Source organism: Schistosoma haematobium, chromosome ZW, assembly GCF_000699445.3.
Source record: "Schistosoma haematobium chromosome ZW, whole genome shotgun sequence".
NCBI lineage: Eukaryota > Metazoa > Platyhelminthes > Trematoda > Strigeidida > Schistosomatidae > Schistosoma > Schistosoma haematobium.
Window position 1 is genome coordinate 14900 of NC_067195.1, and position 14462 is coordinate 29361.

The 14462-nt window shown below is 38.9% G+C and overlaps 1 protein-coding gene across 1 annotated transcript; it reads left to right on the forward strand.

Annotated features, from left to right (window-relative positions):
- Positions 1-3447: 3447 nt before the first annotated feature.
- Positions 3448-8636, forward strand: MS3_00001021 (uncharacterized protein). Its single transcript, XM_051208557.1, has 3 exons — positions 3448-3956; positions 4561-4656; positions 8379-8636. Exons 1-3 carry the CDS (start codon positions 3906-3908, stop codon positions 8631-8633), a joined length of 402 nt encoding a protein of 133 aa, XP_051070074.1. The 5' UTR covers positions 3448-3905; the 3' UTR covers positions 8634-8636.
- The last annotated feature ends 5826 nt before the right edge of the window (positions 8637-14462 follow it).

A 14462-nucleotide genomic window follows, 5' to 3' on the forward strand; every position in this document is an offset into this window, starting at 1 on the left:
GTTGGATATGACAAACAGGTCGAACTCCCGTCATTCACTTCATTGTCTGACAATGGTCGAACACGAACACCAACTTTCACACTTGTGTCCCCAATTCCCATTTGTACAGGGTACGGAAGTATCAAAGCGCTAAGAGCTGTTGACAGATAATAATATATTCCTAGCTATAGAAGTTTTTAAACAAAACTTTCAATGAAAAACAATAACATCAATCGGAATGTTTTTGGTACATAACAGAATAGAAGACATCATTTAGTGGCTACAAACTATCAGGAACATAGTAACTCATGAAAACTAAACATACCTAATTGTCGACGTTTAATAGGAAAGAATGCATTTATGTGAGAATTGAAGTAACAGAGAATTAAGTAACATTCCACTCGAGAAAGTTTAACTGCTGAAAAGTTTGTAAAACCTGAAGGAAATGTGAGCTTAAATTATGTGTAAAATATATTGAACATGGACTGTGCAAACACTCGGTTTTATATATGACAGTTCTCTATATTTTTTTAGGTCGATTTTCAGTATTACGAAAAACCTGCTTTGTCTCAAAGCATTTGCTAAAGAAGTTCGTGATCACAGCCAAAGTAAAATTAAAGGTTTCTAATAGAACATCACTAACATAAGAATGACAAACAAACATATACATGTAAGCTCTAACTTACTAGGGGGATAATTTGGTAGTTAAGGTATCCTACATTTACTTACCAGGTCACATATTTGTGCATCGCTCCACCTATTTCAGTTTGGATAATTGAAATGACGTATATGAAATGACATATATATGTATGTATATATATATATATATATATATAAGGTCAAAGGTCATTTGTTTTTACAGTCAATAAAACATTAAGAATGGGTGGTGTAATAGTGGACTGGAGTTCATAGACAGATAAGTGGTGTGAAAATCTTATAGCATATAAATGATCCGTGGATTTAAGAACTGAAAACTTGGGTTACGTAATAATTGATTACAATTTGAAGAGGTCACATAATTACAGAGGATTAAGTGAGTAGATGTAAGTGACATTGTGCTGGAATAAATCTGTAACTAAATTTTAAAAGTGAAATAAATTATTACATAATCCATCTTATTACTTGTTCATTCCATGGATTATAAGGAGTTCATATTATTCTCTATCTATATTTGTTCTAGCGTCGTATCGACTATTAATAAATACGGACACGGTTTATAAAGTAAGACAATGAGTGTAGTTGCTCACTGAAGACAATGGTATACGGTAGCGCAACTTCGTGGATTGGTTGAAGTTAGACATTAACACCGTTGGATGCCGGCTCAGTGGTCTAATGGTTAAGTGCTCGCGCGCGAAGCCAGTAGGTCCTGGGTTCGAGCCCCGGGTGGTGCGGGGTCGTGGATGCGCACTGCTGAGGAGTCCCATACTAGGACGAAACGGCCGTCCAGTGCTTCCAGGTTTTCAATGGTGGTCTAGCTTCAACTGACTCATGAGTTCAATCTGTGAAAATATTCATTAGTTGAATAAAAATGCTACTAGGCAATACGGGACACAGTTAACGTGAACTTGTAAACAAAGCTTTGACGACTTTAATGGATTCATACAATTCTGAAAAAAAAAACAGTCGTGAAATAAAGAATTAGACTTAGTTATCAGTATCACATTCAATAAGTCCATCAAATAGCAGGTTACAGAATGTACCTATAAGTCTCTCATTTGCAGACAGGGTTAATCATTAGAGATTTATATTTCCTTTAATAAATAATAATAGGTAATCTTTACAACACATATCAGTGTTATTTACAAATTGCTCCCTTTATAACCAGTGTTACCTCCGGACACTCTGGGGGGAGCTATGTGGAGATAGATCTGACAAGCTTATTTTGTAAATAGTTTTTAATATTATTTGTATTTGTCAATTTCTCACTGAATGTACATTTATCATTAAATGACTGTACGTGTTGTTTTAGTCAACGACCTTGAACACTTTCCGTTGTAATTCCAACATAGCGTGACACACATTTTCGGTTGTTCACAAATACACTACTACGCACATACCCATTGTTCTATTCTCGCTCGTTACCAAGTCAATTGCGTTCTAAACTGGATATTATCCTCATTTTAGACTGCTGAGTCATTTCCATTATATCCTACGTCAAAGAAACTTATTGGCGTCATATTTACCTCTGTGGAATTATTACGCATTTATAATTGTGGATTTATGGGACCAAAACTCAACAGAATACGCAACCACTAGCCGATTTAAGTAACGTCCCTGAACTTTTAATTTGTGTTGTTAATTTATAAATGATTATTGTTACATTAATTTTGGACGTAATAACTTTATCACTGATTTTTGGTTATTATACTTTTTGGTCCACCACAAGAGGTACAAATTCTATGAGCTTCCAAATGCCCTGGTACGGCCGAGAGTGGGGAGAGTCCGCTCTCCCTCTCGAAATGCTCTCACATGGCCACGCGTATATAGCCTCTGCCAGAGAAGTCCTACTCACTGCCTTCTCGTGGCGGGGGGTGTTGCTTACGAAAATGAGAGGACGAAAAGCGAACGTCTGGCGCTTTAACCGGATTCCAAATCAATGGTGCACATGGGCTCCAGTATCCTGAAGGAACAGATGGCGTATGAACCAATTGTTGGTCACGGGCTTCCATGGGACTGCATCTCCTTACGATGCTCCAGTGCCTTCTGGATCAGACATTCAGGTCGAAGGCTCAAGGTGTGGCGCCTTAGGAGAACTACCTGCCTCGGTTCGGGCACCCGGGCAGTATCACACCCCTCACACATATCGAATGAGATTTGTGTGGCGCATATGTATTTGGTGCCTCCTTGTGCCAATATCTATGTGTTAAAATAAATAAATAATAAAGTCCTCTTAAAGAGACACCTAACCAGACCTCTTTTGTATTGCAATGGACAGAAACTATGGAAATTTAAGTATTGTCCCGTCCAGATTGGTTTCCTACACACTGACCGTCTAATAGTGCCATCGTCCCTTCGACTTAAAAGTATGTCTAAAAAGGCTAATTGGCCATTACTTTCTGATTCATATGTCATCACAATATCATCTTGAACACCATTGAATTTATCCAATAATCGGTAAACATCAAAATCCTTATCACATATAATTAGAATATCATCCACGCATCTTCTATATAGAGTTGCCGCACTAATAAGCTCGCTCGTCATATTTTCCCACATATGACATGAATACATCAGCTAAGATAGGCCCAAACTGTTTTCTTAGAACGGAATTGTCTCTTTGATTGAAATCAGGTATACATATATCGTACATATTCTATCTCTTTATGGTTCTGACGTGAGCTATTTCATACTTCCTGTACGTTGAATCATAACCGTCAACCATTTACTCCTTGACATGGAAACGTGAATTGAGATGTGATATAAAGTGCGTTCTGGGTGGGCAATTCATGAGTGAGTTCACTTTACAGTTTAATGTCGAAGTATTTACTTAACAATATTTGTACATATTCATAGTGATGTTAAATAGTTATTAAATAAATTCATTTTTATTTCCATTAATCAGTCAAAATCTAATGCAGATTCACATACACGTCGATGTAAATGCCGAGGGACATGTCAAGCACGGTGTAGTTGTAGACGTTCTGGTCGTCCGTGTGTCCCATTGCGTTGTTACTGCGTTTCAGGTCTATGCAAAAATCGTTCAGATTCATCATCGCAAAACAGTCAAATGGTCAGTTCAGTCGAAAATCCTGCAACTGTTATGGGACCACCATCTGGATTTCCCGTTATATTACGTCCCAAACGTAAAACTCGTGCATTATAAATTTGATTGAAGAACAACAAAAATAAACATATGACTCACACACTGATGAATGAAACGTATAGTTTAAACAAACAACAAACTTGTTCATCCATATCAGAAAATAATGATAATGATGATTTACCATCTCCAACTGACAATTCACAACTATCTGACGGTGGGTCACTTCGTTATTTATGGCCTAAAAATCGTTTATCTTATTTTCCCAGTCCACTATTGCGTTCAGACAGATAAACGTTTTCTACCGGCCAAAAATCTCCCAGAAATGTACTTCACCATCCTGTCTACATTGGTTTCCTTTCTTAGTTTAGAACACTTGTACGTGGTTTCTGTGTGTGGACGCTATTATTTTATCACTTTCCCCTTCTTCTATCCAGTTTATGTATTTATTTGTTGCTTACGATAGAACCAGTAGGATTACATTAATAGCTTTGAAATATCTATTCGGACAAGTAGGTTGTACTTTTTATTCTTTTCTAACCAGACTGACCAATTGATGAATCTGTCCAAATTGTCAAGCTACATTTGAATATAAGTAGTCACTGGGCAAACATATAACAACATACGCCCGTGCAATATGGTTTATTAATTTAATGATGTAAGTTACAGCAGAATGTCGATTCTGTAAACAGGCTTCGCAGAGTAATGCCAATAGGACATGAATTCCACTTATTTATTCTCTATAAAAATGTAGTGATCTGATTTGACTAGTCAACAGTTCTTTATTTTGCTTATTCTCGCTCTTTTTATTTATTTCATAGGCATCGTCATCTGAAGTTTCTAAGATTAATTTAGAAACTCAAATATGTGAATTGGAATCTCAACTAATGACAGAGAAACGAAAATCTGAGGAGAATGTAAGTTGGAATGATAAGTTTTCTACTGAAACACCAGTACTCGAATCCATTTGTGAAGTTCTTAAGTCGATGCAAAAATCCTATACCATATGTGCCTTGTTGAAGGGGAGCGTTATCCAGTATGCGACTACACAAATAAATTCGATTAGCATAATTTTAAAACTTGTGTTTGAAGAGATCACGACATCGCCTAGAAATCGGCGAACGGAACGAAGTATCAATGACACTACAATGCGTCCCAGCCGGTATATTTACAGGTCCTTCTGCTTTCCCACTCTTGATTTGTTCGGTCGTTGATGGAGTGACATCCACAGAAAGGTCTGTGTGTGCTGCTTCGATCTCCAATCGGCTCAATGGAGCTGGCCTATTGAAGAGTTCCTTGAAGTGTTCCACCCATCTGTTCCTCTGTCCTTGAATTTCAGTGATGGGGTTGCCTTCTCTGTTCTGAAACGGTCTCCCTGGTTTACTACATTTCCGTGCCAGTTCCTTCACTTTGTCATATAGTTGTCCGATATTTCTTTATGTTGAAGCTGTAGTTGTCAGATCTTCTATGTGTTTCTGATTGTCAGCCCTAATGTTCATTTCCAATCGGTTGTTTGTTTCTGTGCATTCAGCTTGTGCCTTCACTGTCTCTGTCCTTGTTCAGCTGTTGTTGATTTCTGTCTTTTTGTTCTTCCGTTCTTGAATCTTGTCCAGGGTTTCAATAGTGATCCATTGATTATGATGATACTTCTTGCGATCCAGAACCAGCTGACACGTTGAAGTTAATGCTTCTTTGATCCGTTTCCAGTTATCCTCCATCGTAGTCTGATCCTACTAAACCAGAGCTTTGTTGAATTGTTTGATTTTGTCAGTATGTCGAGGGAAGGCTCTATTGAACCTTTGTAATTGTCCTTCTCCAGTTGTCAAGCATTTCGTTAACTTCAGTTTTCTCTTGGTTACAAGTAGGTGGTGATCTGATAACATCAACCTCTCTGCTTGATGTTATGTCTTCCATTGATATTGTGAATTTTTTATTGATACAAATATGGTCAATCTGGTTCTGTGTGGTGTGATCCGGTGAGACCCATGTAGCTTTGTGTATGCGTTTATGCATGAATATAGTACCGCTTATGACCATTTTGTTGAATTCAAAAGTTTCGTTTCTCTCTCCCAGTCTATTTCGTCCCAGGATATTTCCATATCCAGTGTTATCTATTCCGACTTTGGTGTTTAGGTCTACTGTCGGGATGGTGTGATCCTTTCTAAGGCGCTTCGCTATGATTGATTGCAGCCTCTCATAGAACTGATCTTTATGATTTCAAGTGCTTTTTCTCATTCAATGTTAATTCTTATTTCCCAGCTCATATGGCAGCTTGCTTATGATAAAATTTCTAAACAAACTCAAACTACTGACCGGTCTAAATTTTCACTGCTCTCACCGATTATGGATTCCCAATAGGATTTTGTGAAAGTGACAACGGATTACAGCCCGGACGTGACTAAGGATGAGTTTTACTTCGAATTAGATGATCTCAAAAAAGCGTATTTGATGGTTACTATAGTGTTGATCGGAGATTTAAATGCACAGGACGGGTCTCTAGTTAAATAAAAGTCGCTTCGGTTGCTATTGGTGGCTTGTTAATTATCAGGTCAGATAACAGTAATCTCCAGTTGCAGCTGTGCACTGACTCAACCCTTTCCTGATCAGCACCAACTTGCGGCACCGTTTTAGTCGATGTCTTTACCTTGAGGTGTCATCCCAGCCTGAACATAGATTGGTTACATCACGACCGGCTATCACTGGCATATCTGTGTACGAAACGCACACTCCTAAAGTGCCTATCTCTATTGGTTGTTGTTTAATTCTCACCAAGCTCATCTTGTGCTTTGGTGGCCAGTCAATGTCTCATCCTAAACGGATCGGTATACTAAAATGAGCCTCTGCTTCAGTTTCAACCAATTACCAAGACGAGTCAGGTTCAACACTAGTAGTTAGTCTACCAAATAGTATATGAGCCATAACTAGAAAGAAATCTGTTTAGGGTGGTCTAAGGCGTTACCTGAATTAGCCGATGATAGAAGCCAATAGCATTTCTACTATAGTTTTTTATTGAGTTCTTCATAAGAGTCATGGAAATGTTTATCTAAGAGAATTCTAAAGCAATTAGTCTTTATTATAAATTTCGATAGAACAATGAGAAGACGGATTTAATCTGAAAAATGTGATGTATTCGCTCTATACATTCGAACAATCCGGTCACACATATACTTGTCAGGGCATTTTTTTATATGAAAATTAATAAAGGTCAATTAAATGAAAGTCCAAGTGAAAGAGTAACAAAGTAGGAGAGAAAGAATAAGAAATTGTAATAATAGGTATTCTCGATGGCTGCTTTCAATCTCTGTCTTAAAACTATGCTGTTGGATTCGCTTCTATATGGTAGATTGATATAAACTTTTTTTCTTTGGAACTGAATAAATTAGAGGTCTTGGCATCAACTGACTTTTGCGCTTTTGCTATTAATGTATCAGTCAGTAACTTTTCATCTTTTTTCACCATGCCAGAGGTACAAATTCTATGAGCCTCTAAATGCCCTGGTACGGCCGAGAGTGGGGAGAGTCCGCTCTCCCTCTCAAAATGCTCTCACATGGCCACGCGTATATAGCCTCTGCCAGAGAAGTCCTACTCACTGCCTTCTCGTGGCAGAGGTGTTGCTTACGAAAATGAGAGGACAAGAAGCGAACGTCCGGCACTTTAACCGGGTTCCAAATCAATGGTGCACATGGGCTCCAGTATCCTGAAGGAACAGATGGCGTATGAACCAATTGTTGGTCACGGGCTTCCATGGGACTGCATCTCCTTACGATGCTCCAGTGCCTTCTGGATCAGACATTCAGGTCGAAGGCTCAAGGTGTGGCGCCTTAGGAGAACTACCTGCCTCGGTTCGGGCACCCGGGCAGTATCACACCCCTCACACATATCGAATGAGATTTGTGTGGCGCATATGTATTTGGTGCCTCCTTGTGCCAATATCTATGTGTTAAAATAAATAAATAATAAAGTCCTCTTAAAGAGACACCTAACCAGACCTCTTTTGTATTGCAATGGACAGAAACTATGGAAATTTAAGTATTGTCCCGTCCAGATTGGTTTCCTACACACTGACCGTCTAATAGTGCCATCGTCCCTTCGACTTAAAAGTATGTCTAAAAAGGCTAATTGGCCATTACTTTCTGATTCATATGTCATCACAATATCATCTTGAACACCATTGAATTTATCCAATAATCGGTAAACATCAAAATCCTTATCACATATAATTAGAATATCATCCACGCATCTTCTATATAGAGTTGCCGCACTAATAAGCTCGCTCGTCATATTTTCCCACATATGACATGAATACATCAGCTAAGATAGGCCCAAACTGTTTTCTTAGAACGGAATTGTCTCTTTGATTGAAATCAGGTATACATATATCGTACATATTCTATCTCTTTATGGTTCTGACGTGAGCTATTTCATACTTCCTGTACGTTGAATCATAACTGTCAACCATTTACTCCTTGACATGGAAACGTGAATTGAGATGTGATATAAAGTGCGTTCTGGGTGGGCGATTCATGAGTGAGTTCACTTTACAGTTTAATGTCGAAGTATTTACTTAACAATATTTGTACATATTCATAGTGATGTTAAATAGTTATTAAATAAATTCATTTTTATTTCCATTAATCAGTCAAAATCTAATGCAGATTCACATACACGTCGATGTAAATGCCGAGGGACATGTCAAGCACGGTGTAGTTGTAGACGTTCTGGTCGTCCGTGTGTCCCATTGCGTTGTTACTGCATTTCTGGTATATGCAAAAACCGTTTAGATTCATCATCAGAAGACAGTCAAATAGTTATGGGACCACCATCTGGATTACCCGTTATATTACGTCCAAAACGTAAAACTCGTGCATTACAATTAAATAAAATCTCCAACTGACAATTCATTTTAATTTAAATTGTTCGTATTAGATAACACTTTGCAAATCAGTATTCAGCAATGTTTAGTAATGTTACACTGATTATAAACACTTCAACCAAGCCGATTCACCAATCAATATCGGTTTAAACAGGGGTAGGTAGGACTATTATCTGTCGTGTAACTAATAAAGTATGTTGATTAATTTGACTGAGGATAAATTTCATATTGAAACTAATTTCATGGTAGGGTTCACATTTAAGTGGTACTAAGTAAAAGGAAATCATTTGAAGATTATCTATCTTCATTATGGACTGACGTAAGGTGATATGTGCAACCATGTTTATACTTCAAGATAAGATCAAATCCACTACTAATCACTAAAAGTTACACATGCAGCTTGGAAAACTTTCACATGAGAGGAAACTGAGCCGGAAGCCAACAGTGCACCTGTCTAGCTTCAACAGATTCACTATGGTATATGGTATATATCTGGGGTTGCACGGAATACAGTGAACACCTTAGACTTTGTAGATGACCAAGTACTATTATCCCACTCCTAGCAATAAATTTAGGCGAACACAGCCAGTATAGAGGTGGCATCAATAGAAATGGTGCTTAGCATTCACAAAGGAAGAAGCAAGTTCATAAAGATATTTGGCGATACTTTCAATGATCCATTATACTATAAATGACAAGTATTCTCAAGAGGATAAGTGTAGTGTAGCCTAAATATTGTTAAATGGTATTGATGATCTTAGTTCCTTTGCTTATTAAACAAAATATGCACTTGATTGATACATGGTGCAATATGAGGCCAGAGTGATTTATGGTATATGACTATCTTCTATTGCCTGTCGTGGATAACTGTCTCGAAATCAGCATGGTTGCACTTCATCAGTCATAACTTCTCACCAGTGAGCACAGGATTATTGTTGCTACACGGATTTTGTGGAAATTGATGAATAATCGCAGATGACATTTAGATGCACAGTTTTAGTAAGATGAAAAATTCGTGAATTGTCCAACTTTATAAGAATGTTTACACAAGATACTGATTAGCTCGAGGGTGCTTTAAACATTTCACCGCCTTTCTCAGTTTTGAAGAAACAAATATTATCAATACTGTATTTCCAGACCATTCATAATGTAGTGGCTGTGCTTCGATAATTAATCACCCTCGAACCGTTATCGTATAATCTTCAACGATGTTTGAAATCGGAAGGCAAAAAGAAGCAGCTACTACAGTTTATTTAGCAGATAATTCTGACCAGACAGCAGAGGGGCAAAATGAATGAGCAAACGAACTACGATTGTAGCAGTAGCAAGTAGTAGTAGTTGTTGTAGTAGTTAATGGGTGCAAATGTACACATATATATATGTATAGGAAAATGGATGAGTCAGCGAATAGACTAAGCAGTTAATAATGAAGCTAGCAGAATGAATACATGCGTAGGCGCTAAACAATGTTCAAGCATATGTATTTCATACAAGCATAATAATAAAGATAGTACAAGAAGTTGTTATATCATGGATGATTTTGTCCATTAAATAGGTCAACAAAAGGCCTTGACTGAACTAAACTCGATTGCACGTGAGTCGCTATAATAGCTCCCTCTTGCAAACAAAGATATATGGGAAAATGTCTGTGTTTGCACAAAAAAATAGTAAACTGAGTAGGGTAGTTACAGTCGTTTAAAAAAAATGGTTTGTGTGTGCTGTACATTAGGTTTGTGCCCGTCCGTGAGGTTATATAAAATAATAGCAATAAATAGAAGGAATGCGGTATTGCTTTTACATTTTAAATAAAAATTATACGTGTAAGTGTAGGGCTACATAAGATATGTTGAGTTTTATAGCGTATAACATGAAATTAGTAATGCATGTGTATACAATGAAGTGGAAGTTATAATTCATATTTAAAATAGTAGAAAATTATTATTAGAAGATTGCAGCGACATAATGTTGGGGCCATCTTACTCTTCGACCAGACCTTGTCGTTACTGGATTCTCTTTGTTTGTGTTCGTCGATGTCGTTGATGATTGGAACTGACGTTTCGATGATTCAACGGTTTTCGCAGTATCTGTATGTACTGGCTGATCGTAGGCTTCGATGAAATCTGGTTTGACTCGGTCGATGCTAATTACATCTGTTTTTCCAGCTTTGTCTACCGTAATAGTTTTTTCGTCTCTTTTAATCACCTTAAATGGACCATCGTAGGCCGGTTGTAAGGGACGTTGCACATTATCCCTTTTGATAAACACATGGGTACTGTCACTTAGTTGTTTATGTATGTACACACGGCGTTGGTGTTGTCTCGGAAGCGTTATCCTTAGACTACTCATATGCTGCTTAAGACGCTGTACATAGTCCGCTATATCAGTTGGAACGCTTTTACCTGCAGTGAAAAACTCTCCTGGCAGACGTAGTGTGGTTCCATAAACCAATTCTGCTGGGCAGCATTCTATATCTTGTTTGATTGTTGATCTTAAGCTCAACATGACTAACGGTAGCTTGCTGGCCCAATCGTTATTGCTGATGACAGCTGTAAGAGAAGCTTTAAGTTGCCGATGCAATCTCTCTACCATACCATTCGACATCGGATGGTAGGATGTTGTGCGAATTCGTTTGATTCCGAGTAGTTCTGTGAGTTGTTGGAAGAGGCGGTTCTCGAATTGAGCTCCTCTATCGGTTGTAATATTAGTAGGTACACCATAATGGGGAATCCAATGCTCTACTAGGGTTTTTGCGATAGTTTCGGCTGTAATATCTTTTATGGGCACAGCTACAGGCCATCGTGTGAATCTATCAATGCAAGTGAAAATGTAACTGAAGCCATTCGAAACCGGCAGTGGTCCTATAATATCGATATGTACGTGCTCGAATCTGTTATCGGGATGACGGAAATGACCTACTGCGGAACTGGTGTGGCAATGTATCTTAACTCTCTGGCATTTTATACACGCTTGCGTCCAATTACGAATATCCCGATTCATACTTGGCTATACGAAACGATGGCTGATTAGTTTGATGGTGGCCTTTATTCCGGGATGCGAAATATTGTGCATGGCTTCGAAAATGTTTCGCCTTAGCGGCTTTGGAATAAATGGTCTTGGTTGACCTGTAGAAATATCGCACGTGATGCTTACTTCTTCCCATGGAGTTTCTTTGAGAACTAACGAGGTTGTGTTGGCAGACTTTAGTCTGTTTAACTCGACGTCGATATTTTGTAATGCTGCTAACTTGTGATAATCGATTTCAGACTGGATGAGAGCGTTGACCATCGTTCTGGATAACGCGTCTGCCACTTCGTTACTATTGCCTTTGATATACTGTATGTTGGACGTGAATTGGGAAATAAATTCTAATTGTCGGATTTCCCTCGTCGAGTAGTTGTCCTGTTTGGCGTTCAATGCTTTTGTGAGGGGTTTATGGTCTGTATATACTGTGAAAATGGTACCCTCAATCATATGTCGGAAATGTTTTATTGCCAAGTAAATCGCTAGGAGTTCTCTTCCGAAAGTACTATACCTTGTTTGTGTCGGATCCAGTCTTTTCGAAAAAAATGAGAGCGGTCCCCATATGCCATTTACTAATTGTTGTAAAACGGCTCCTACCGCTACGTCTGATGCATCCGTCATGATAGCTAACGGTGTTTCGCTCTTTCGTCTAGTTAGTGTCACTTCTTTATTTAGTGCTTTTTTAGCGTTCTCGAATGCTTGAATCGCGTCTGGTGATAATTGGAATGTTCGTGCGTTTCCGCGTAATGCATCTGTTAGTGGTTGCAATATTGACGCGCAATTCGGGATAAATCGTCTGTAATAATTTATTAACCCGAGAAATCGGTGTAACTTTTTCCATGAGTCGGGTAGGGGATAATTCCTAATGGCGTCGACTTCTGTTGCTATTGGTGTGATGCCTTGAGAAGTTATATTGTGACCTAGGAACTGTAAAGATTCTTTTCCGAATTCACACTTCTCAATATTTATAGAAATACCATGTTCTCTGAGTCGTATAAATAATTGCCGTAGTTGTTGTATATGCTCATATTTAGTGGTGCTAGCTACTAGTAAATCGTCGATATACGCGTATACCCCAGGTAAACCTCTAATGACCTGGTCGATAAACCGTTGAAAGGTTTGTGCCGCGTTAGTCAGTCCAAAAGGCATACGCAGGAATTCATATAGCCCAAATGGGGTTGTTACTGCTGTCTTCGGTATGTCTTGTGGGGCAACAGGGATGTGGTAGTATGCTCTGACTAAGTCGATCTTCGAGAAGATAGTAGTGCCCTGTATACTGTAGGTGAAATCATGGATGTGCGGCATAGGGTATCTGTCAGCTACTGTTTGTTTGTTCAGTGCTCTGTAATCTCCACATGGCCTAACCTCTCCATTCTTTTTCGGGGCCATATGTAGCGGGGATGCCCACGGGCTGCTCGATGGCCTTATAATGCCTAGCCTCATTAGCTTGTCGAATTCCTGTTTTGGGATGGCTAGTCTTTTGGGATCTAACCTTCTTGGTCTTGCATTGATTGGTGGACCATTCGTTACGATGTGATGCTGAATAGAATGTCTGAGATCCGCTTTATTGTATGTTACGTTTACGAGTTCAGGGAACTCCCTTAACAACAATTTATATGGATCACCACGACTTTTATCTATCACAAGGTTCATTGAAACGGCTTCCGTAAGTATTCCTCTTATCAAAGTGGTTTGACTGCCGTTTATAAGTCTGTGTCGTCTGGAGTCTAATAGCAGGTCAAAGTTACATAAGAAATCTATGCCTATTATGGGCATCGATACGTCTGCTACGACAAAGTTCCAGCGGTATGAAGCGCCACGTCCAAAATCTAGGGACAATTTCCGTTTGCCATATGTCTTAATATCTGATTTGTTTGCTGCTCTTAGCACTAATGACGGATTAATGTTTTTTGTTTCCTCGTTAAATGGAGGTACTACGCTAATTTCCGCTCCAGAGTCAACTAAGAATTGTGCGCCAGTGGTTAGGTCTTGTATATAAAAGAGGCGACTATTTTCAGGCATTATGTGTGTTGATGCCGTTGCCATTGATACTCGTGGGTATCGGTTACTAGCCCTGTTAAATCTACAAGGTTGTAGGCACTTTCTGGCCCTGTAGCCGAACATTTGATGATACCAACATATCGCGGGAGTTGTGCGTCGTCTAGAAGTTGACCGGGTCCTTTCACGCGAACGATCTCGCGATGACCTTCGTGGCTTTTCTCTCTGCGTTAACTCTGAGAGTTTTCGGCACAAAACATTTATTTCCTTCTGTAGAGTATCAAGTCTATCGTCTACCGTCACATTGTGTAGTGGAGGGCTTGCTTGCTTGCTTCTTTCGTATATTCTGTCGGCTATCTTTGCTATATTGTCTAAATCAGCATCCGTATCTCCCACAGCTAGGATCTGCTGTATATTTGCAGGGAGTCGGCGGAGCCACAGTTGATAAAAGAGATTATTGTCAATGTGTCTATCGCCAAGTAAACTTTTCATATAATTTTTTAGTTGTGATGGGGTTCTATCTCCAATTTGTACTTGGTTAAGAAGTTGTTCGACGGTTTGTTGGTCACTGAGAGAGAGAGTTTTAATTACAGCCTCTTTTAGCACGTCGTATGGTTTTTCTGTGTCTGGTTTTGCTAGTGCCTCTCGAACGCTGTCAGCTACTTCGTCTGGGAGTAGTGTGCTTGTCAGGCCGAACTTATCCTTTTGCAAAAGAATGCGGTTAGCGAGAAAATAATTTTCAAGTCTTATAAACCAAAGTTTTGGGTCTAAGATTTTAAAAGAAGGGGCAGGTGGGTTAAGAGACCTCACGGACGAGGCTTGCTGTACGCT

Coding starts and splice junctions, on each gene's coding strand:
- MS3_00001021 (XM_051208557.1), top strand. CDS start 3,906: ATGATAATGATGATTTACCATCTCCAACTGACAATTCACAACTATCTG. Junction 3,957..4,560: donor CAATTCACAACTATCTGACG/GTGGGTCACTTC, acceptor TTTATTTCATAG/GCATCGTCATCTGAAGTTTC. Junction 4,657..8,378: donor AACGAAAATCTGAGGAGAAT/GTAAGTTGGAAT, acceptor TCCATTAATCAG/TCAAAATCTAATGCAGATTC.